The 26041-nt window shown below is 41.8% G+C and overlaps 1 protein-coding gene across 1 annotated transcript in view; it reads left to right on the top strand.

The window, feature by feature from the left end:
• zdhhc17 (zDHHC palmitoyltransferase 17) overlaps positions 1-26041 on the top strand; it is a 122090-nt gene that overhangs the window by 75238 nt on the left and 20811 nt on the right. Inside the window, exons 5-11 of the mRNA XM_078567644.1 lie at positions 5331-5475; positions 14205-14269; positions 15887-16049; positions 17298-17423; positions 18431-18573; positions 24736-24836; positions 25307-25431. Of these exons, the coding sequence (XP_078423770.1) occupies positions 5331-5475; positions 14205-14269; positions 15887-16049; positions 17298-17423; positions 18431-18573; positions 24736-24836; positions 25307-25431 (868 nt within the window). The remainder of the gene's footprint in view (positions 1-5330; positions 5476-14204; positions 14270-15886; positions 16050-17297; positions 17424-18430; positions 18574-24735; positions 24837-25306; positions 25432-26041) is intronic.

Consider the following 26041-nt stretch of genomic DNA (forward strand, 5'->3'; position numbering starts at 1 on the left):
CATGGCCTTATCTCCTATAGGGGCCGAGACATTCCAACCCCATGTTTTTACATGCACAAGCAATTCCCACAGACAGTCTCAAGATGTTGGGTTTTTGTTGTGAGTAACCTCTTTATATGACTTGATATAATTTTCCCACGGTCCCACCATCTTGGCACCTTTACTATACCACAGGAAAATCTCTGTTATCCGGCGTGCTCTGGGAATGGGAAGTGCTGGTTAATTAAGGTGCAAGGTGAGTTCCACGTTTTCATCCAATGAGAGAGCTCCAAGGCAATCATGTGAGTGTTGAGGCCTTGTAAGAGGTGCAGGAGCATGTGAATCTAGTGAGTGGCGCTGAGGGAGCACGTGCTGCTGAACAGTGGGAGGCTGAGACTGAAGCGAGGGCAGGCCACAGGTGATAACTACCTGTGAGTTTGACATGTCCAGTCAAAAGACAGACTCAACCCTCTGATCAAGAAGTGGGGGGAAGCAGAAAACAGGAAGCTGTAGTCCAGTTAGCTTTGACGTCTGTCATGGGGCAAGTGTTAGAATTGATCATTAAAGAGGCTATGGCTGGACACTTAGAAAAACTCAAGATAATCTGGAAGAGTCAGCATGGTTTTCATAGGTAAAAAAAGGGATGAGGTCCTAAAAGCAGAATATAGGGAGTTAGGAAATAAGTTGAAAAGTAGGACCTCAAAGGTAGTGATCTCAGGATTACTACCATTGCCATGTGCCAGTCAGAGTAGGAATAGCAGGATATATCGGATGAATACGTGGCTAAAGAGATGGTCTGAAGGGGAGGGTTTCAGATTCTTGGGGTATTGGGACCGGTTCTGGGGGAGGTGGGACCAGTACCAACTGGACGGGTTACACCTGGGCTGGACCGGGACTGATGTCCTAGGGGGAGTATTTGCTAGAGTGGTTGGGGAGGGTTTAAACTAAAATGGCAGGGGGATGGGAACCTATACAAGGAGTCAGAGGAAGGGGAATCAAAGACAAGAACAAAAGACAGAAAGCGGAATAAGAAAAGTGACAGGCAGAGAAATCAAGGGCAAGAATCAAACGGGGCCTCAGTGAAAAATAGTTGGAACGGTGCAAGCAATGTTAAAAAGACAAGCCTTAAGGCTTTGTGCCTTAACGCGAGGAGCATTCGCAATAAAGTGGATGAATTAACCGCGCAAATAGATGTAAACAGGTATGATATAGTCGGGATTACGGAGACATGGCTGCGGGGTGACCAGGGATGGGAACTGAAAATCCAGAGGTATTCAGTATTTAGGAAGGAGTTGCATTGCTGGTTAAAGAGGAAATTAACGCAATAGTGAGGAAAGATATTAGCTCCGACGATGTGGAATCTGTATGGGTAGAGCTGAGAAACACTAAGGGGCAAAAAACATTAGTGGGGGTTGTATATAGACCCCCAAACTGTAGTGATGATGTTGGGGATGGCATTAAACAGGAAATTAGAGACACATGTAATAAAGGAACATCTGTAATTATGGGTGACTTTAATATGCATATAGATTGGGCAAATCAAATTAGTAACAATATCGCAGAGGAGGAATTCCTAGAGTGTTTACGGGATGTTTTTCTGGGCCAATACATTGAGGAACCAACGAGAGAACAGGCCATCCTTGACTGGGTATTGTGTAATGAGAAAGGAATAGTTGGCAATCTAGTTCTGTGAGGCCCCTTGGGGATGAGCGACCATAATATGATAGAATTCTTCATCAAGATGGAGAGTGATGTAGTTGATTTTGAGACTAGGGTCCTGAATCTTAATAAAGGAAACTACGATGGTATGAGGCGCGAGTTGGCTATGATGGATTGGGAAACATTACTTAAAGAGATGACGGTGGATAGGCAATGGCAAACATTCAAAGAGCGCATGGGTGAACTGCAACAATTGTTTATCCCTATCTGGCACAAAAGTAAAACAAGAAAGGTGGCCAACCATGGCTTACAAGGGAAATTAGAGATAGTATTAGATGCAAGGAAGAGGCATACAAATTGGCCAGAAAAAACAACAGACCTGAGGATTGGGAGCAGTTTAGAGTTCAGCAAAGGAGGACCAAGGGATTGATTAAGAAGGGGAAAATAGAGTACGAGAGTAAGCTTGCAGGGAACATAAAAACTGACTGTAAAAGTTTCTATAGGTATGTGAAGAGAAAAAGATTAGTGAAGACAAATGTAGGTCCCTTACAGTCAGAAACAGGGGAATTTATAATGTGGAACAAAGAAATGGCTGACCAACTAAATACATACTTTGGCTCTGTCTTCACAAAGGAGGACACTAATAACATACCAGAAATGTTAGGGAACACAGGATTTAGTGAGAGGGAGGAACTGAAAGAAATCAGTTTTAGTAGGGAAATGGTGTTGGGTAAATTGATGGGATTGAAGGCCGATAAATCCCCAGGGCCTGATAATCTATATCCCAGAGTACATCCCCAGGGCCCTAGAAATAGTGGATGCATTGGTGGTCATCTTCCGAGATTCTATAGACTCTGGAACAGTTCCTACAGATTGGAGAGTAGCTAATGTAACCCCACTATTTAAAAAGGGAGGCCGAGATAAAACCAGGGAATTATAGACCAGTCAGCCTGACGTCGGTAGTGGGGAAAATTCTAGAGTCCATTATAAAAGATTTAACAGCTGAGCACGTGGAAAACAGTGGCAGAATCGGACAGAGTCAGCATGGATTTATGAAAGGGAAATCATACTTGACCAATCTACTGGAATTTTTCGAGGATGTAACTAGTAGAGTTGATGAGGGGGAGCTAGTGGATGTGGTTTTTTTGGACTTTCAGAAGGCTTTCGACAAAGTCCCACATAAGAGATTGGCATGTAAAATTAAAGTGCGTGGGATTGGGGGTAATGTATTGAGATGGATAGAAAACTGGTTGGCAGACAGGAAATAAAGAGTAGGAATAAACGAGTCTTTTTCCGAATGGCAGGCAGTGACTAGTGAGGTACCGCAGGGATCGGTGCTGGTACCCCAGTTATTCACAATATATATTAATGATTTAGATGAGGGAATTAAATGTAATATCTTCAAATTTGCAGATGAGTCAAAGCTTGGTGGGAGAGTGAGCTGTGAGGAAGATGCAGAGATGCTTCAGTGCCAGAGGGTTCGAGTACAGGAACAGGGATGTCTTGCTGCAATTGTACAGGGCCTTGCTGAGACCACACCTGGAATATTGTGTGCAGTTTTGGACTCCTTATCTAAGGAAGGATGTATTTGCTATAGAGGGAGTGCAGCGAAGGTTTACCCGACTGATTCCTGGGATGGCGAGACTGACATATGAGGAGAGATTGAGTCGATTAGGATTATATTCACTGGAATTCAGAAGAATGAGGGGGGAGTCTCATAGAAACCTATAAAATTCTAACAGGACTAGACAGGGTAGATGCAGGAAGGATGTTCCCGATGGTGGGGGAGTCCAGAACCAGGGGTCACAGTCTGAGGATACGGAGTAGACCATTTAGGACTGAGATGAGGAGAAATTTCTTCACCCAGAGAGTGGTGACTCTGTGGAATTCATTACCACAGAAAGTAGTTGAGACCAAAACATTGTATGTTTTCAAGAAGGAGTTAGATATAGCTCTTGGGGTGAAAGGGATCAAAGGGTATTGAGAGAAAGCAGGAGCAGGCTATTGAGTTGGATGATCAGCCATGATCATAATAAATGGCGGAGCAGGCTCGAAGGGCCGAATGGCCTACTCCTGCTCCTAGTTTCTATGTGAAAGGAAAATCATATTTAACCAATTTATTCAAGTTCTTTGAAGGAGTAACGTGCACTGTGGATAAAGGGGAGCCTATAGATGCGCTGTACTTGGATTTCCAGATAAGGTGCCATATCAAAGGTTATTGCAGAAAATAAAAGCCCATGGTGTAGGAGGTAACATATTAGCATGGATAGAAGATTGGCTGGCTGGGAGAAAACAGAGAGTACGCATAAATAGGACTTTGTCTGATTGGCAGGATGTGATGAGTGGAGTCCCACATGGGCCTGTGCTGTGGCCTCAACTTATTACAATTTACATCAATGACTTAGATGAGGGGAATAAAGGCATGGTAGCTAAATTTGCAAATAACTCAAAGATGGGTAAGAAAGTAGGTTGTGAAGAGGACATGAGGAGGTTGCAGACGGATATCGATAGGTTGAGTGAGTGGGCAAAAATCTGGCAGATGGAATATAGTGTGGAAAAATGTGAAGTTGTTCACTTTGGCAGGAAGAATGAAAAAACAGAGCATTACTTAAATGGAGAACGGCTGCAGAATTCCGAGGTGCAGAGGGATCTAGGTGCTCTAGTATAGAGTCACTAAAAGTTAGTATGCAGGTACAGAAGGCTACTGGAATGCTGTTCATTATTATGAGAGGAATCGAACATAAAAGGAAGGATGTTATGCTTGAGGGCATACAGGGTACTGGTGAGACCACATCTCGAATATTGTGTGCAGTTTTGGTCTCCTTATTTTAAGGAAGGATGTAAATGTTTTGGCGGCCGTTCAGAGGAGCTTTATTAGATTGATACCTGGAATGTCTTATGAGGAAAGGTTAGACAGACTGGGCTTATTTCCACTGGAATTTAGAAGAGTGAGGCTGACTTGATTGAAGTATATAAGATCCTGAACAGTCTCGATAAGGTGGATGTGGAAAGGATGTTTCCTCTTGTAGGTGAGTCCAGAACTAGGGGGCACTGTTTTAAAATTAGAGGTCACCCTTTTAGGACAGAGATGAGGAGACACTTTTTCTCTGAGGATTGTGCGACTTTGGAACTCTCTGCCTCAGAAGGTGGTGGAGGCGGGGTCATTGAATATTATTAATGCAGGGGTAGATAGATACTTGTTAGGCAAGGGAATGAAAGGCTATCGGGGGTAGATGGGTGTGTGGAATTCGAAACACAAACACATCAGCCATGATCTTATTGAATGGCAGGGCAGGCTCAAGGGGCCAAATGGCCTACTTCTCCAATTTTTGTTGTTCTTATGATCCCAGAATTCTGGCTAATAGAGAATTCCGGTTGGTGGAGGTAACAGAAATTTTACTGTTTTTCTAAGTTTTCGACTTTACTGTACTACCAAAAAGGGTATCTAATAAAGTCGTGTTAGTCTCTATTAAGCTAGATTTTAACGATTAGTATTCTGATTAGGAACTGAAGAATCTTACACAAGGCATAGCCATACTCTCCTCGTGCAGTTCTTTGTGGACTAAAAAGGCCTTACATGAGGATTTTTTTTTCCCCTGAGTTTGGGCAAATCCTCAACATTGTCTGTGTGCACTCATAACATCTGACTAGCTAATAGTTTGTGTAAAGTATTCTTTGTATATTTTTTCCAGGCAGGGTCACTTGTCCATGGTTGTGCATCTGATGAAGTATGGTGCGGAACCCTCACTGATTGATGGAGAAGGCTGTAGCTGTATCCACCTAGCCGCTCAGTTTGGTCATACCTCTATTGTCGCATACCTGATTGCAAAGGGGCAGGTAATTTTCAGCCTACTTTTGTTTGTAGACCTGAACTGCATAATAATTATCATTACAGGAAAAAATGTCTACAAAGCAGTCCACTTGATCAGCACCCATCCACCACCTGAAACATTCACTCCCTCCCCCAATGGTGTTCAGTGGCCACAGTGTGTTCCATACACAAGATACACTGCATCAATTTGCCAAGTTTCTTTTGACAGCATCTTCCAAACTCATGATTTCTATCAGCTAGAAAGACAAGGGTATCCATTGCATGGGAGCACCATCAAGTTCCCCTCCAAGTCTCTCTCACAATCCTGGCTTGGAAAAATATTGCAATCCCTTCTTGGTGACTGGGTAAAATCCTGGAACTCCCTCCCTAACAGCACTGTGGGTGCACCTGCACCACACAGCTCCAGAAGTTCAAGAAGGTGGCTCACCACCACCTTCTCGAGGACAAGTTGTGATGGATAATAAATGCTGATCTTGTTAGCAACACCCTCATCCCAAGACTGAATAAAAAAAAGGAAACAAAGATCTTTTGTTTAAACAGGAAATGTTGGAAAAGCTCAGCAGGTCTGGCACCACCTGTGGAGAGAGAAAATCAGAGTTAACATTTCGAGTCGATATGACTCATGGCTCTGAAGAGAGAGAAACCGCTCTCCACAGATGCTGCCAGACCTGCTGAGTTTTTCCAGCACTTTCTGTTTTCATTACAGATTTCCAGCTTCCACAGTATTTTGCTTTTACCTTTCGTTCAGACAATGCCTTTCATGTTCTTAAGATATCCCAAAGTGCTTCACAGCCAATTAATTACTTTTGAAGGGTAGTCGCTATTAATTCGTAAGCAAACATGGCAACCAATTTGTCCACAGCAATGTCCCACCCACAAACAGCAGCGAGGTAAATGATCAGTTAATCTGTTTTGGTAGTGGGACAGATAATGGAGAAAAGTTCCCTGCTCTTGTTGAAATAGTGCTGCGGAATCTTGAACAATCACCTAAACAGTCGGTTGTCAAAATTCACTCAGGTTTGTACTCTTGTCTTTATTTATATTATTACAAAAATCTTTTTTTAGCGGTTTCCCCTCCCTGATACCAGCCCCATTTTATGATAAAGGCTTGAGGGGTAAGAAATTGGTGGGTAGCGTTAGTTCAGCAAATTGTCAAATATCAATACCCTTCTCAGCCACCACTTAAAGGTGAAGTGAGGAACAGTGAAGGAAGCTATGGTAAATTCATGCCAACAAACATAAACCCTGTTGTTTTCCAGAGCTTCATCAAAAGTAGATATGGTTGCTTCAGTTTTTCCAGGTAGGAAGCAGAGAGAGGAAGAAATGCAGTCCAGTATGAACAGCAGAAAACTCAGTGTAAGTCAAAATGAAGGAAGTGATAAACATCGGAAGAGCCCAACTGGGATAAGTTGCTTTAAAACAAACTAGCTTATTTAAAAGTATGAAATTCCATTTTTGTCTCTGAGGTTACAAGTTGACTTGGGTCATCATGTTTAGCGATCCATTCACAGACTCCCAGTAGTGTTGCTCAGTTATGTTTTGCATCATTTGAGAGTTCTTTTATTCTCCCCAGCCACCTTCCTCTCATGGGAAAATGCTTCTGGGACTTTGCCAAATTAGCTCAATAAAATTCGGGGATATGGCAGAGCGGGAGACAGAATATGCATCTGACCGCACTTTGGCCTACATGTTGGCATGTTCAAGCGTGTTGCTCGAATCATTCCTCAACTCAATCCCAAAAGGCTGTGGTTAGAATTAGCTGTATTTGTCACAGTTATTGGCTATAGGTGGTGATTAAGATAATGCGATGTAGTGCCAAGGGCTAAGGATCATGCATTTCACAATGGCACTATGATGCATGTTGACATTTTGATTGTTAAATAAATACTCATTGCCTCCCTGATCAGGCGCTTGATCCGAAAATAGTCTGATCAAATTATTCCAGCAAGGCTTTAGAAAATAAGATTGAATTAATGGCATTTTGTAATTCCTTTCTGGGTGGGTTTGCAACATCAGGATTACAGAAAGCGAATTTATGGAATCAGAGCGAAAATGGGGGAAAAAAGCTATTTTGACAGCTTTCATTCCAAAAGAAGGATCAGTGAAAAGCTAAATACAAGCAATTGAAAATAGCCCTGAAATTGTAATGGCAGTCGTACATGAAGCTATTGGGAGGCAGCATTTATATCCAATGTTAAGGCTTTAAGGGAGTTTTTTTGTTTCTTTCCATTGATAATACCACTGGTTTGGGCTATTTTCTGGCCCTGCTGTTCCATTGTTGCAATTACTAGAACGTGGAGATTATTTTCTGTGATCTTTCTGGAAGCAGTCCACGTTGTAATTTTTTTAAGTTAAGCCGCTGTTGTTTAATGAAAAATCCTAAATTGAAATTGTTTATCAGTCCTTTTATTGCTTATGCCCAAACTTGGACTCCTGATACCCCACCCCCGCATTGATGAAGTTTGATCTTTAATTGGATTAAAATTAATTTCACACTTTCAGCTAACTAAAGTCAAGAGGTTAAAGATTAACCCGATTGCCATATTGAAGGCCATTTCTTTGTATGCAGCACTGGATGCTCCACTCATTTAGATAGTTGCAATACCCAAGCAGCCCAAGTTGATTTACTTGACTCTTCGCCACATTGTTTCACAACTCTGTGGTGTATCTTTAGGAACTGGATCTTAACTTTTTAGTGCTGTGAAAACCCTGAAACCCTCAAACGTTACAATAGTGTTGTTGCATCTGATGCTGTGGTTAAAATCCTGCTGTGTAATCGCATCCTCAAAAAATACTTCAAATTTGCATCCCAGCTACTATGCTGTTGGGAGCAGTTGCACTTTGCGTTGTGCAACTTATATAAAATTTGTAGCATCAGAAACAGGCCATTTGACCCTATTGGTCTATGTCGATGTTTATGCTCCATGAGCAGCTTTGAATTAAATCATAGTTGTTAAACTTCCATTTTGCAGTGTTTGTGAGCAGTTGAGTAATAGCAAATTACTGCCCATGGCTCTTAGTATGATCCCCATGGAGACTGATAACTTTTTGAAAGAAATTTGAACTTCCAGTGAATGGCTGAAAGGATCACATGACAAGATTTCAAGTTTCATGACTTTAACTGTAACACACAAACTAAAAGCAACATTGACATAACACTATTTCAGTAGGCATCTCCTCCTCTAAACTACAGGAGAGATCCCTCATATAATATTGAAAATGAGAGAAAATCTCCCTCTACAGTTACACTTTACTCAGTCCTTTAAGTAGATATTTCATTCTCCTGGAACCAGTCCAAAGTGTTTCTTAGCCCCTTTTTCCTTTTCCAACCATATAACTTTTAATCCTCAAACTGACTTTCAGGGGTGTGGGTTACCCTGGAGATCTCTCCCTCTAGTCAAAGCTAGCCGAATCTTCCAGCATTGTTTAAATCCTCACAAACTTGGTCTCTTTGATTCCAGCGCGAGCTCCCACACATTTTGTGTGGTGAACATAGAGACTTGCTGCCTCTACCTCTCTCCTTGCTCTCGCTCTCTCTTGCTTTCTCAGCTCGTTGTAGGCTGACCCTGTGGAGGTTCAGTGATATTTAGTAAAATCTGCAACGTGATTCTCCTAATGGCTTCCTATGGACTCTTCCCCTCTCAAAGCCCAGCTCCATGGGAACATAAATCACATGGGCCTTGTATCCAGGTAGAAATGCTAATTAGCTAATCTCTAGATTTCCCCAACTCCATTCTATTATGGGATTAAATAGACAGATGAAAGTATAACTGTTTACAAAACCTGACATTGCTAGCACCACCTTGGGACTTGGAGACAAACAATCTGTCTGCCGTCAGGACAACTGCCCTGGTCATTGTTTACAGATGTGAACATCTTGCATCTTCTTCCCAGTAAAACAACCTGAGCCCCCCTTTAACCTTAAACAACCAAGCCACCCAAGCTTCTTGTCAGCAGAATTCAGAGCAGGTGACATGGCTCCATTCCCCCATCTTACTCTAAATTAAAGACACAGTTCAAAAACATAAAAATCTTAATCCTCGCATTTGTAACACTGGTGAAATGACAGAAAACCTTGTTTTCAACAGCATCCACAGCGGTTATAGTGTGTTCATAAGATCATAAAAATAGGAGCAGGAGTAGGTCATTCGGCTCATCGAGCCTGCTCCGCCAATCAATACGAGCATGGCTGATCTGATTGTGACATTAATTCCACTTTCCTGCCTGTCCCCCATGACCCTTGAGTCCCTTGTCAATCAAACATCTGTCTAACTCCGCCTTGAATATATTCATTGACCCAACCTCAGCTCCTCTCTGTGGAAGAGAATTCCAAAGACTAATGACCCTCAGAAGAAATTCCTCCTCATCTCTGTCTTCAATAGGAGACCTATTGTTTTGAAACTATGCTCCACTAGCTCTAGATTACCCCATAAGGCAAAACATCCTATGGGTATCTATCCTGTCAAGCCTCCTCAGAATCTTATGTGTTTCAATAAGGTAACCTCTTACTCTTCTGAACTCCAATGAGTATAGGCCAAACCTGCTCAACCTTTCCTTGTAAGACAAACCCTTCATCCAAGGAATCAGCCTAATGAACCTTCTCTCAACTGTTTCCAAAGCAAGTATATCCCTCCTAAACTGTGCGCAGTATCTAGGTGTGGTCTCACAAATGTCCTGTACAGTTGTAGCAAAACTTCTGTACTTTTATATTAAATTTCCCTTGTAATAAAGGATAGCATTTCATTTGCCGCTTTGATTACTTGCTGTAGCTGCGTGCTAACTTTTTGTGATTCATGTATGACACCCATATCCCTCTGTGCTGCAGCATTTGCAGTCTCTCTCCATTTAAATCATATTCTGCTTTTCTGTTCTTCCTGCCAAAGTGGACAACCTCACATTATACTCCCTCCATCTGTCAAATTTTTGTTCACTCATTCAGATTGATAATTTAGTCTTTCACTGGTTGTGCCTTTACCCATTGGAAGAGCTTACAACACATCATTCTGGCCAATATATATCCCTCAATCAGTATTACAAAAACTGATCACCTGATCATTGTTGCTGTTTGCGGGAGCTTGCTGTGTGTGAAGAGGCTGCCGTGTCTCCTACAACAGCGGCTATAATCCAAAAGTGCTTCAGTGACTGTAAGACGCTTCAAGGTGACTGGTGATCAGGAAAGGTGCTATGTAAATGCAAGTCAGTCTTTTGTAATATTACATACAATTTACGGCATTGAAACAAGTCATCATAATTCCACAGGCATATGTGTTGAACCTTTTGTTCACCATTTAAATAAATAACTTTGACTGACGTGATCAAAATCTGCAGATGATATCAAATTGGGGAGTGTAGTTAACAAAGTGGACTGCAACAAAATACAGGAAGATATTAATTGACTTGCAGGATGGCTATGTTATTGACAAATTAATTTCAGTCCAGGTAAGTGTGAGGTGTTACATTTTGGAGGAAGAATAGGAGACCACATATTACTTGGATAAGAGTCTAAATGGAGTTGAGGAACAGAGGGGTCTTGGGAGTGCTGATACACAAATCACTAAAAATAGTGATAAGAGCAAAATACTATGGATGCTGGAAATCTGAAATAAAAACAGAAAATGCTGGAAAAACTCAGCAGGCGTTTTTCCTGAAGAAGAGTCATATGGACTCGAAATGTTAACTCTGTTTCTCTCTCCACAGATGTTGTCAGACATGCTGAGTTTTTCCAGCATTTTCTGTTTTTATCTTATATTCAAAATAGTGATGCAGGTTAATAAGGCCATAATAAAAACAATCAAAGCACTGGGGTTCATTTCAGGAGGGATAAAATTGAAGAACAGATAAATTAGAAATGTGAAGTGATTCTCTGGCAGGAGAAACATATAAAATAAAGGATGCAATTCTAAAGGGGGTGCAGGAGCAGAAGAATCTGGATCTATATGTGCATAAATCATTGAAAGTAGCAGAGGAAGTTGAGAAAGTGGGTAATAAAGCATAAAACATCCTAGGAACATAGGAGCAGGAGTGGGCCATTCGGCGATCATCTATCTCAACACCACTTTCCCGTGCTATCCCATTTCCTTGATGTCATTAATATCCAGAAATCTATCAATTTCTGTCCTGAACATGCTCAATGATCGAGCTTCCAGAGGGCCTTCTAGTGTAGAAAATTCCAAAGAGTCACCCCCGACTGAGTGAAGAAATTCCTCCTCATCTCAGTCCTAAAATGGCCTGCGCCTTATTCTGAGACCATGTCCCCTGGTGACTCAACAGCCAGGAGAAACATCCAATCCACATCCACCCTGTCACGCCCTGTAAGAATTTTGTAAGTTACAATGAGATCACCTCTCATCCTTCGCAACTCCAGAGAATACAGTTTAGTCGTCTCTCATCATAAAAGAATCCTGCCATCCCAGTGATTGGTCTTGTGAACCTCCACTGCACTCCCTCCATGGCAAGTATATCCTTCCGTGTTAATAGGCTTTAAAAGGCTTTTTTAATAGGGGAATAAAGGACAAAAGCAAGGAAGTTCCTTGCATAGAACACTGGTTTGCCTCAACTGGTATATTGTGTCCAGTTCTAGGCACCACACTTTAGGAAGGATGTAAAGGCATTAGAGAGAGTGTGGAAAAGATTTACTAGAATGGTTGCAGGAACGAGGAACTGCAGTTACCTGGATGGATTGGAGTGTTGAGATTGTTTATCTTGGAAAAGAGAACGTTGAGAAGAGATTTGACAGAGTAGATAGGGAAAAACTGAAGAATTACAGACCAGTGAGACTAACTTCAGTGGTAGGGAAACTATTGGAGAAAATTCTGAAGGAGAGAATCTATTTCCACTTGGAGAGGCAAGGTTTGATCAGGGATAGTCAGCATGGCTTTGTCAGAGGGAGGTCATACCTCACAAATTTGATTGAATTTTTTGAGGAGGTGACCAGGTGTGTGGATGAAGGTAGTGCAGTTGAGGTAGTTTATATGGATTTCAGCAAACCCTTTGACAAGGTCCCACATGGGAGACTTATAAAGAAGGCAAATGCACATGGGATACAGGGTAATTTGATAAGGTGGATTCAAAATTGGCTTAGTTGTAGGAGACAGAGGGTGATGACAGAAGGATGCTTTGGTGACTGGAAGCCAGTGTCCAGTGGCATACCGCAGGGATCTGTGCTGGGTCCCCTATTATTTATCATTTATATAAACGACATAGATGACTATGTGGGGGGGTAGGATTAGTAAGTTTGCGGATGACACAAAGATTGGCCGGGTGGCTAACAGTAAGGTTGAGTGTCTTAGGCTACAGGAAGATATAGACAGGATGGTCAAATGGGCAGATAAGTGGCAGATGGAATTTAACCCTGAAAAGTATGAGGTGATACACTTTGGAAGGAGTAATTTGACAAGGAAGTATTCAATGAACGGCATGACACTAGGAAGTTCTGAGGAACAAAGGGACCTTGGCGCGTGTATCCATAGATCTCTGAAGGTGGAGGGGCATGTTAGTGGGGTGGTGAAAAAGGCATATAGGACACTTGCCTTTATCAATCAAGGCATAGATTACAAAAGTAGGGAGGTCATGTTAGAGTTGTATAGAACCTTGGTGAGGCCACAACTGGAGTACTGTGTGCAGTTCTGGTCACCACATTATAGGAAGGATGTGATTGCACTGGAGGGGGTGCAGAGGAGATTCACCAGGATGTTGCCTGGGATGAAACATTTAAGTTATGAAGAGAGGTTGGATAGACTTGGGTTGTTTTCGTTGGAGCAGAGAAGACTGAGGGGCGACCTGATCGAGGTGTACAAGATGATGAGGGGCATGGACAGGGTGGATAGGGAGCAGCTGTTCCCCTTAGTTAAAGGGTCAGTCACAAGGGGACACAAGTTCAAGGTGAGGGGCAGGAGGTTTAGGAGGGGATGTGAGAAAAAACTTTTTTACCCAGAGGATGGTGGCGGTCTGGAATTCCTGGGAGGGTGGTGGAGGCACGCGTCCTTTAAAAAGTACCTGGATGAGCACTTGGCACGTCATAACATTCAAGGCTATGGGCCAGGTGCTGGTAAATGGGATTAGGTAGGTAGGTCAAGTGTTTCTCACGTGTCGGTGCAAACTCGATGGGCCGAAGGGCCTCTCCTGCACTGTGATTCTGTGAATTGAGAATAAGAGGGCTTAGATTTAAGCTAATTGGCAAAAGAAGCTATGGCAATGGAGGTAGAGTGTTTTCAGGCCGTAAGTGGTTAGGATCTCGAATGTGCTGCCTGAGAGTGTGATGGAGGCAGTGTCTATCAAGGCATTCAAAAATGAATTGGTTTGTTACCTGAAAAGGAAGAATATGCAGGGTTACCATGAAAAGTGGGAGACTGGAACGAGGTGAATTGCTCGAATGGAGAGCTGGCACAGATGGCCTCCTATGCTGTAACAATTCTATGATTCAATTAAGTTATGCTTGCAACAGTCCTTGGTTTGATTGCACTGTGAATGCTGTCTGTTTCTGTGGCTGCTGCCAATTTTTCTCCTTGGTTGACTTAGATTTCATGCATGAAACAGGACGAAGGGAAATCAAATTACTTGTGAGGACTAGTTTAAACTGAGATTCTCTTCTCACTTCCCCCTACTTTGGGGAAGCCAGATTTAAATCAATGTCAATTGCAGTTGCTAAAATGAGTGAGAAATTAACATCAACAAAAAGCTAATAAATGTACTTGGATTTATGCTTTTCAAATTTTTTTTTGACCATTTGTTTCAGGACGTAGATATGATGGACCAGAATGGAATGACACCATTGATGTGGGCAGCTTATAGAACGCACAGGTTAGAGCAGTTTCAACACTCAAATGTCTGGCTGTTAACTAACTAAATGGCTATTAAAGTATTCCTTTAAATATTGTTATAATCTGGAATGCACTGCCTGAAAAGATGGTGGAAGCAGATTGCATAACTTTCAAAGGGGAATAAAATATGCACTTGGAAAGGAAAAAAAATTGTAAGCAAGCAAAGGGGGAGAGGTTATAATCAGGCAGCCATTTCAAAGAGCTAACATAGGAATGGGCTGAATGGCCTCCTGTGCTGGGTAATTCTATGAAGTCTAAATTTGAAGGGGGAAAACTTCTCCTTCCGCTAACGTTCTGTGCAGCTGCGGCCCCTTCAAAGGGCACTGGTTCTGTACTTTGCTGTGTGAATTCGGCACTGGCTGGGTGCGCTCTGGTACTCTGTACATTCATTGTTTTCCATTTGTGAATTTAGACCACAAGTGCTGATGAGTCATTAGGTTAAAGGAGTGAAAATCCATCCCGGCTTTGCCCTCGCACAATGTCCGGGTTTGCATATTTCTAACAGGGATGACTGTGTAAGAATGATGCATGGTAACTGCCTGATTTTTCCCCTCTTTGGCCAGGCTTTCCTGGCCCTAGTTGTATCCCCTCAACTGATCACCGTGACTGAGAGCAGCTAACTCATGGTAGACTAGAGGTTAAACCTGATCCTGGTCTGAGTGGTTCAGATATGCAGTGTTTAAACCATCAGAGCCACCATTCAATTTCATTTTAACTGTTACCCTATTTTTGTCTCCATCTCGGATGATATGCATTTTTCTTTTCTCTACATTTCCCCCCACCCCACCTCACCTCACCCCCCTGCCACCCAACCAAAAAAAAAGTAATATTATATTGAATCTGCATCGTTTTAAACATTTATGCCATGTCTTTACAAAGTAGGCCTTAACATTTCAGTGCTGCGATAACATGAAACCTGCTATCAATACAACAGTGCTACTGCATCCTGTGTAGCCATATCCTCAAAATGTTTCAGATTAGCACCTCAGTTTGTGTTGAGGAGATTAGTTACATATAACGACACACAATTATCATATAATTTACAGCACACAAATAAATGCTTATATGAGGACCCTCCTCCTACCTTATTTCACCTTACCCTATCAGTGTATCCTTTTATTCTCTTCTCCCTTATGCATTTATCTAGTTTTCCCTATTTACTTGCTTGTCAGAACAAGCTCAATGGCCTGCTCCTGTTCCTGGGGCAAGAAGGGATGAGTAATAAATGCTGGCCTTGCCAGCGAACACCCAGCTCTGAGAATTCCTTTGTGTTGCAAATTCTAGTCTCCTTCCCCATCCCTTCCTGGATTACTAGGGAGGGAATCAACCCACCTTTTAGGCTTTCTTTCTCATTATTCATTTTCCATTAAAATGGAGAGGTATTCTCTGTAATATCCAGCTGTCCTTTATTTTGAAATGTTTTGCACCATCAGTAAGTTTTAGGGCTTTTCACATTTGGTAAGCTCAAGATTGGAATTGTTTTTAAATCTGACTGAAAATTATGGCTATCCACTTTCGAAGGCCTCATTTTATTTTGCTGGAGCTAATAACCAGCCTATTTGAATCAGCAACATTATCATTGTTTTCTGTGTTTTAGTGTGGATCCCACAAGACTGTTGCTCACGTTTAATGTGTCAGTAAATCTTGGGGACAAGTACCACAAGAACACAGCATTACACTGGGCAGTGCTGGCAGGAAACGCCACTGTGATCAGTTTGCTCTTAGAGTCTGGGGCTAATGTAGATGCTCAAAATATCAAGGTACGAGTTTTTTTTTTTAATTATCCATGTGAAGTGTGAGAACAGTTTACAATAGAATTTAGGGATTTCTCCCTAATATAATTCAACAAAGTTGGATAGTGCATTCGTTTTCAATTTCAGTGGAACGTGTCTTTTAAATATCTGCAGTGTCCATTGAGAAAGACTTTTATTTATCGCAAATTTCATTACCTCGGGATGTTCCAAAGTGCTTCACAGTCAACGAAATAACATTGAAGGGTAGTCGCTGTTATAATATGTAGAATATAGGAAATGCAGCAGCAAATCTATACCCAGTAAGACCCCACAAACAGCATTGAAATAAATGACCAGATTCTGTTTTAGTGATGTCAGTTGAGGGATCAATATTGGGCCCAGGACACTGAGAATAGTGGTGGCTGTGGGATCTTTTGAGGAGGCAGATGGAACTTTGGGCTAACATCTTACATCCTTTATGAATGATGATTAAGGAGTAATAAAAGAGGGAAGAATTTTGCTTTTTGCAGACTTATTGGTACCAGAATCCTGAACTGGAGAGCTGCTGGTGACTGAATTACTTTTGTGTTAAAATATTTGCAATCCACTACTTAAAGAGGATTGTATACCATGATTAACACATCATTTAACTGTTTGGCCTTTCTTGGAGTATAAAAGTAGGGAAGCCTTGTTACAACTTCATGGGACATTGGTGAGACCAATTCTGAGGGGGCCTGACAGGGCAGATGCTGAGAGGGTGTTTTCCTTCATGGGGGAATCCAGAACTAGGGGACACAGTTTCAAAATAAGGGGTCTCCCATTTAAGACGAAGATGAGGAGGAAATTCTTCTCTCAGAAGGTTGTTAGTGTTTGGAATTCTCATCCCCGGAGAGCAGTGGAGAATATTTTCGAGGCTGAGTTAGACAGATTTTTTGATCAATAACGGAGTCAAAGGTTTTGGACGGCAGGCAGGAAAGTGGAGTTAAGGCCACAATCGGATCAGCTATAATCTTACTGAATGGCAGAGGTGGCTCGAGGGGTCAAATAACCCACCCCAGCTCCTATTTCTTTTGATCTCATGTTCAGTTTTGTAGAAACTAGAAAGGCATTATATTTACAAGTTCTGCAGAAGAGTTATATTCAACCCTGTTTCTCTCTCCACAGATGCTGCCAGACCTGCTGAGTTTTTCCAGCACTTTGTTTTTATATTAAATTCACAAGCAAGTGATGGGAAACTCCAGTATTTGCTTCTGCAAACTTCTTCTGTTTTCACAGGGTGAAACACCATTAGATCTTGCTAAACAGAGGAAAAACGTTTGGATGATTAACCATTTACAAGAAGCAAGGCAAGCAAAAGGCTTTGACAGTCCTTCTTTCCTAAAAAGGCTGAAGGCAGACAAGGTGAGCGAGATGATAAGAAGAGAGAAAGAACTTGGACATTTATAACACCTTTCATGACCTTAGGATATCCCAAAGCACTTAACAGCCAATTAAATACTTTTTGAAATATAGTTGGTTTTTTTGGGCATTCTGAACCCCTAATTGTCATGGGAATAGACTGACAAAAGGTTCAGTTGTGAGACAATTTTAATGAGATAAAGTCAGAACAAGTTTATGACGTTCTCAGGTGATGTACAGTTTAACGCGGATTGCACTGCTCATGTCAAGATCTTGATGGTAGAGTGCACAAATGGTTTATTCTGCAGCTTTGGTCTTCAAATCTCTCTCCTCTCTCTCCCTAATCAAGGGTCTGTTGAAAGCCATTGTAGGGATGCCTCACTTTTGTTCAGGGTGAGATCAGCTAACTCTGCCTGGAAAGGGGACCAAGTCTAGAATCTTCTGATCTGGAAAATTTTTTAAAAATTATGTCAATCATGAAAAACATTAAAGTTCCATTTATTTCGCTTTGGATTAATTTTCTTGCTTATGGAACTGGCTAATAAGTACCCACACATTCCAGAAATCATATTTTTGGGGCATTTTAGTATTTATTTAGGTGAACTTTGATAGTTTAAAAAAAAGTGTGATCAAGAAATGTACGCAAGTTTTATTTACACCATGCAGGAACAATTAGCCATCAGATTAGCGTCCTTTACAAAGGAAACTGCAAAATTATAAACAGGACAAATTGCAGGTCAGACTAATATTTTCATTGGTGCATACTGGAGTGGAAAGGACGGTGCAGTTCCTTTGTTTAATTTGAGCAGTTTTGGAACTCACTGTGGTCTTGGTAACATGAACCCCTTTTTGTAGGAGATGTGTTGGAAGCTTTCACCTGTTCAGTCACTCCTGTGTTCATTACTGTACTGAAGATAAACCATTTTTGGCCTTACTGAATTTGTCTTGGAAAGTTTTTTTTAATGTTTGAACTGTTGTATAATTAGGTTTTGCTGCATTTTTTGTAACAGGAATTTCGTCAGAAGGTGATGCTGGGAACTCCATTTTTGGTGATCTGGTTGATGGGATTCATAGCTGACCTTGACATTGACTCCTGGCTAATAAAGGGACTGATGTACGGTGGAGTCTGGGCAATGGTGCAATTCCTTTCTAAGTAAGTGAAACTTGGCAACTGTTGGCTTTCTTTTCCATTCACCCCAAACCCTCTGCATTTCTCGCTAACCAATATTGCTATTCTTGAGCTCCGTATGATGTTATTTATACTCCTTGATTTGATTGCAGCCCTTCCTAAATACCAGATGTAATGTGTACAATGCATCGTGTGTAGAATTTCCCAGGAAGAGACAATAAATTATATTTTGAGCTCAGCATTTGTCATTTGGTGTATGTATCCACTGGGCTATCAGTAAATGCCCATTTCCCAAAAATTGTATCATTTTAAACACAGTATTAAAAAACGCACTACTCAGATACTTGGTGTAAATAGTGATAATCTGCTGTTAATTACATGGCCAAAATAGAATATATCTAAGGAACTTGTGATCAGACTGTATCATCAAGATTCACCTCGGTCACTGAGAAAGCAGGAGATATTTCTCTGCTGGAGGCAGTTGAGAGATGAACCACAAGTCTAATCCCCAGTTTCAGAAAACACTACAGAAACTCAGGCTTTTCAGCTGTGAACCCTTGTCCTATTTTTACCAATTAACTTAAAATATTCAGCATTTATTTTTGCCATTCCCTTAATTATCTTGGCTACCTCTGTAAGATCACCCCTCATACCACTTGAGTCTAATTTTAATTCTGTGAGAGTGGGTGGGTTTCAAATGGTTGAAGCAGACTGGGATCACTGTGAAGCAGACCGGGAGGAGTGTGAAGCAGGTCAGGATTGTTAATCACAATAAGAGGTTGTGCTGGAAAAATTAATCCAGGCTGGTCTCTTGGTTAAAGCTGGTTTATCTTCAAGACAACTCCTCAGTGCTACTAACTTCCAAGTAGCTTCCACACAAAGTGTTTCAGCTGTACCTTTTTATTATATTTAGATGGGACAATTAATGCCCATCACCTGTTTAACTAGCAATTGGTTTTAACAAGGTGATTGCCGTATTAACAAGGATCACTGTGAAGCAGGCCGGGATCACTGTGTAGCAGATCAGGATCATACATACAAGCATACGAATTAGGAGTAGGCCATTTGGCCCCTCGAACCCACTCTGCCACTCAATAAGATTATGGCTGAGCTGATTGTGGCCTCAACTCCACTTTCCCTATCTCAGATAATCTTTGAGTCCCTTGTTAGTCAAGAATCTACCTACCACTGCTTAGAAATATTCAATGACCCTGCCTCCCACGAGTTTCAAACACTCACAATTCTCTGAGAGAAAATTTTTCTCCTCATCTCCGTCTTAATTGGGAGACCTCTTTTTTTTAAAACTATGTCCCCTAGCCCTATTCTCTTCCACAAGGGGCAACATTATTTCAGCATCCACCCTGTCAAGTCCCCTCAGGATCTTAAATGTTTCAATAAGATCACCTCTCATTCTTCTAAATTCCAATGGATATAGGCCCAGCCTGTCCAACCTTTCCTTGTAAGATAACCCCTCCATCCCAGGCATCAGTCGAGTGAAGCTCCTGTGAACTGCTTCTAATGATCATTCTAATGGTCATTGATGAAGCAGCTGAAGATGGTTGGGCTGAGGACACTACCCTGAGAAACTCCTGCAGTGATGTCCTAGACCTGAGTTTACTGACCTCCGACAACCACAGCCATCATCCTTTGTGCTAGGTATGACTGCCTGATGCCACACTCGGTCAGATGCTTCTTTGATGTCAAGGGCAGTCACTATCACCTCAACTGCTGTTGGTTCACACTCGACTTCTCAACTTTGACATGGCAGCTGCGGCCTTGGAAATCCTGGTGCTGATTTCAGAATCAAGGGACAGGTTGATCGAATTGTTGATCGATGGTATATGAAACTGTCGACAACCTCCAGAGTGAAGTTGTCAATGTTGGTGGAAGGTGGCGTATCCACGTCCTGGCCCATTACTTTGCTCTTCCTGATGCTGATTGTCAGTTCAGACTCATTGCCAGCCTGGGAGGGCCAATCTACAAGCTGTAGCAAGTGAGCTTCAGTATGGGATGCCAGCGCAGTGTCATCAGCAAACAGCAACTCATGGACTAGGGCGTTATGTACTTTGGTCTTTGTGCGCACTCTTGCCAAGTTGAACAGCTTGCCATCAGCTCTGGCATACAAGTAGACACCCTCATTTGAGTAGCCAAAAGCATACAACAGAGCACGGAGAAAGATATGCCAAAGAGAGTTGGCGCCAGGACACAGCCCTGCTCTATCCTGCTGCTGATCTTGAAAGCCTCCGATGATGAAGATTAAGTAAAGCGTTTCAATTAACCTCCCTTTATTTAAGTGACAGCAGAAGAAGAGAATTTAGTAACTGGCGAGCCTTTTTTAAGTAGGAAGTTTTATTATCTAATAGAGGAATTTTGGAGCTTGAGCAGTAGCTGGCGTCACTGTGGCACATCCATGAGGTTGAGAGCCTTGTGGATAGAACATTTATGGATGTGGGCACCCTGTAGCTTAGGAGTATGCAGGGAGAGAGGGAATGGGTGACCATCAGACACTCAAGAAGAAACAAGCAGGTCCTCCAGCCAGAATTTATGGAGCCTGGTAGGAAATTAGCAAGCAGAACTACAGATTGCTCCTGGTCCCACACGTAAGTGAGTATAGAAATAGGAGAATATAGCAGATGAATGCATGGCTAGAGGGATGGTGCAGGAGGGAGGGCTTTGGATTATCGGGACATTGGGGATCAGTTCTGGGGAAGATGGAACCTGTACAGACTAGACAGGTTGTACATAAACAGAGTCAGAGCCGAGCCCCTTGCAGGGTGATTTGTTAGTGCGGTGGGGAGAGTATAAGCTCACTTGGCAGGGATGTGGGAAGCAGGAGGTAATACAAGAGTGAACACCAAGGGGCACAGAATACTGGGGGGGATAAATAGCACTAGAGTAGGAAATGGCAAGTTATTCAGCAGGTTCAAGGTAAGGGAGGAAATAATAAATTCTAAATTAATGTTACCGCACATGCCTATGATGCACAGAGTGTGGTTAAATAAGATGGATGAGTTGCAGCTACAGGTAGCCACGTGGAAATATGATGCTGTGATGATAACAGAGACCTGGCTCAAAGAAGGGCAGGACTAGGTATTAAATATTCCTGGGAGCAAGGTGTTCAGGAAAAATAGGAAAGGAAAGAAATGAGGGATCGCAGTATTGGTTAAGGAGGGCATTGCAGTACTAGAGAGAGAGGATGTCCCAGAGGGTTCAAGAACAGAATCTATTTGGCTCGCGCTAAGGAACAAAAAGATGCAATTACTTTGTTCAGGGTAGGCCACTAACAAATGGAAAGGATGTAAAGGAACAAATTTGCAAGGAAATTATTGAAAAGTACAAGAATTATAATGTAGCTTTAATGGGGGACTTTATTTTTTTTTAATTTATTCTTTCATGGGATGTGGGTGTCACTGGCAAAGCCAGCATTTGTTGCCAATCCCTAATTGCCCTGAACCGAGTGGCTTGCTCGGCCATTTCAGAGGGCAGTTAAGAGTTAACCACATTGCTGTGGGTCTGGAGTCACTTGTAGACCAGATCAATGCAAGGGTGGCAGATTTCTTTCCCTAAAGAACATTAGTGAACCAGATGGGTTTTTACAACAATCAATGATAGCTTCATGGTCACCGTTACTGAGACTAGCTTTCAATTCCAGACTTATTAATTGAATTTAAATTCCACCAGCTACCGTGGTGGGATTTGAAGCCACATCCCCAGAGCTTTAGCCTGGGCCTCTGGATTACTGGTCCAGTGATATTACTAGTCTGCCATCATCTCCCCCTGAATCATTGAGTCATTATGACTGGGATAGTCATAATGTAAAGGGCAGAGAAGGTTAAGAATTCCTAGAGTGTGTTCAGGAAAATTTTCTTCAGAATGTTTCCAGCCCAAGAAGAAAGGAGGCACTGCTTGACCTGGTTCTTGGGAATGAGGTCGGTCAAGTAGATCAAGTGTCAGTAAGGAAACATTAATCATTATGTATAAGGTTTAGGTTAGCAATTCAAAAGGACAAGGAACAACCCATATTAAGAATTAATTAAGTGGGGGAAGTCAAATTAAGTGGGGTAAGCATGGATCTCACCCAGATAAATTTAAATCAAAGATTAGCAGACAAAACTGTACCTGAACAATAAGCTGCCTTTAAAGAAGAGATAGTTCAAGTACAGTCATGGTATATTCTCACAAAGGGGAAAGGTAAGACAAACAAATCAGAGCTCCCTTGGTGCTTAAAGAGACAGACATTAAGATGAAGTAGAAAAAGTGTGCTTATAATGGATGTCAGGTGGATAGTATGATTGAGATGCAGGCTGAATATAGAAGGCTCAGAGGGGAATTGAGAAAGAAAATTGGAGAAGCAATAAGAGAGTATAAGAAGAGACTGACAGCTAACGTAAAAGGGAATCCAGAAGTCTACCATAGGTGTTTAAATAATAAAAGGAGGGTAAAAAGAGAAGTGGGGCCGATTAGAACCAGAAAGGGGATTTGCACATGAAGGCAGAGGGCATGGTTACATCTGCCCTTACGAAGGAAGAAGATGCAACGCAGGTCATGGTGAAAGAGGAGGTAGTTCAGACACTTTGTGTTTAAAATGATGAGGAGGTATTGGATAGGCTATCAGTACTTAAATTTGATCAGGCAGCAGGACCGGATGCGATGTATACAAGGGCAGTGAGGGAAGTGAGAGTGGAAATGCAAAGGCACTGGCCGTTGTTTTTCAATCTTCCATAGACTCAGGTGGTTCCGGAGAACTGGAGAATTGCAAATGTTACACCCTTGTTCAAAAAAGGGTGTAAAGATAAGCCCAGCAACTACAGGCCAGTCAGTTTAACCTCAGTGCGGGGGGAAATCTTCCAGAAAGTATAATTTGGGACAAAACTCATAGTCACTTGGGTAAATTTGACTTAATTATGGAAAGCCAGCACAGATTTGTTAAGGGCAAATCGTGTTTAACTAACTTGCCTTGGGATTTTTGATGATGTAACAGAGAGGGTTGATGAGGGCGATGCTGTTGATGTGGTATACATGGATTTCAAAAAGGCATTTGATACAGAGCCACACAACAGACTTGTGAGCAAAGTTAGAGCTCACGGAATAAAAGGGACAGTAGCAACATGGATATGAATTTGGCTTAGTGACAGGAAACAAAGGGTGAACAGTTATTTCACTCAGACTGGAGGATGGTTTATTGTAGAGCTCCCCAATATATATTCTTCATATGTATTAATGACCTTGAGCTTGGTGTACAGGACACAATTTCAAAATTTGCGCATGATGTGAAATTTGGAAGTATTGTGAATCATGAGGAGGATAGTGTAGAACTTCAAAAGGACAGAGACAAGTTGGAGGAATAGGCAGACAAGTGGCAGTTGAAATTTAATACAGAAAAGTGTGAAGTGATTCATTTGTAAAATAAAGCGGGTGCAGGAGCAGAGGGACGTGGGTGCATAAATCATTGAAGGTGGCAGGACAGGTTGAGGGAGTGTTTAATAAAGCATACAGCATCCTAGGCTCTATTAGCAGGGGCATAGAGCACAAAAGCAAGGAAGTTATAATAAACCTGTATAAAATACTGGTTCAGCCTCAACTGGAGTATTGCGTCCTGTTCTGGGCACCACACTTTAGGAAGGATGTGAAGGAATTAGAGAGAGTGCAGAAAAGTTTCACAAGAATGGTCCCAGAGATGAGGAACTTCAGTTACATAGAAAGATTGGAGAAGTTGAGACTGTTCTCTTTGACAAAAAGAAGGTTGAGAGGAGATTTGATGGAGGCATTCAAAATCATGAGGGGTCTGGACAGAGTGGAAAGGGAGAAACTGTTCCCATTGGTGGTTAGGATCTGGAATGCACTGCCCGAGAGCGTGATGGAGGCAGTGTCAATTGAGGCATTCAAAAGGGAATTAGATCGTTGTCTGAAAAGAAAAATTTTGTAAGGCTTCGGCGAAAAGGCAGGGGAGTGGCATTGGGTGAATTGCCCCTTCAGAGGGCCAGCACAGACACAATGGGCTGAATGGCCTCCTTCTGTGCTGTAAAAATTCTATGATTCCATAAATTGCGAGAGCAATACAAGTGCTCACAGATTTAAAAACAGCAAACTTATTTATGCCATCGCCAACACATGTAAAGCTCTTGAGGTGGTGATAATGATGAAGTCAAGCAGCATGCATTGTATTGATGTTATTCTCTCTTTCAGATCTTTCTTTGATCACTCCATGCACAGTGCACTGCCTCTGGGAATCTATCTGGCAACAAAATTCTGGATGTATGCTACATGGTTCTTCTGGTTGTGGACTGATATCCTTTTAAAAGACGGTTTGATCACTTCTTTCCTGAGAGTTTTTCACTTAATGGGATGTGGGGAGGGGAGGTGGGAATGTTGCGGGGGTGGTGGATGCTCAAGTTGCAATTGGGGAGGTGCTATTTTTCCATCTATGTAGGGCTTGATGTTCTGTCCAGCTTCATAACCATTTGGAAGTAAATGTTGAAGATGTGATTTTGTCCTTGTCCCCTGCCCTAGTATCTGTTTACATTTTCTACATAACCAACTAACTTGGCAGAGAAGAGACTGAGAATTCATTTTTGTCTGTTTGTGTGGGATGTTGACTTCAACAAGCTTGACATGAGTGGCTAAAACTGTGTTGTGCATGTGGGAAGCATGAATTATGGAACTAGCTGTTGTGAAGCTTCGTTGTAATGGAAGGGAAGCATAACTTACAACTCCAAACTTTGGCCCCTCATTCTTTAATTCCTTAACATCAAAAAACATCTTCCTGTTGTGACAGTTCACCTCCCATTTCTTGTCAATAGTGTAGGACTCTTCTACAATTTTGGAAAGTCGTGGAAATCAGACCCAGGGGTCATCAAAGCTACAGAAGAACAAAAGAAGAAGGTAAAGGGAGATGGTGTTTTGCAGTTCCTAAATTGTAAATCCTACATTGTGATCTATGCAAGGACTGTTAGGTCAACACTGAGTCACACTAAAGGTGCCCCCCACTTTCCCCATTAATCATGCAGTCAAAGTATGCGTGTGGTTGAAGCGATGAAATATCAGCTACTGTAATTCATATCCTGTAAAAAGGGGGCATGAATTAACCTCATCAAAGGGCTAAATTCAACCTTGTTTAGAAGCAGATTCCAATTAAAATAAACTTTATATTTAGTGTTGGGTTATAGTAACATCAGTATTTCATTTGGTTCATTCCCTTTGTGTTTGTAGGTAGTTGCAATTGAAGTCCCAGAAATGGACAGAAACCCTTTATGTTTGATTCAGTTCTGTTTTTGTTTAACAAATATTTTAATTACTTCATGTTTAAAAGCCACCAAGCTAACTTTGGAAATACTACAAGTATTTAAGCAACTTCTCACTGTTCTGGCAATGTTTTTTTTTAAAAACTGCGTAATTCGTCTAATTAAAAAGGTGATCTTTGCACCTTCATCTCATTGATTGGCTGCCTCCCTAACTAGACTGTAAACAAGTCCTTATATTAATACAGGAACAT

Source organism: Cetorhinus maximus, chromosome 22, assembly GCF_964194155.1.
Source record: "Cetorhinus maximus chromosome 22, sCetMax3.hap1.1, whole genome shotgun sequence".
Lineage (NCBI taxonomy): Eukaryota > Metazoa > Chordata > Chondrichthyes > Lamniformes > Cetorhinidae > Cetorhinus > Cetorhinus maximus.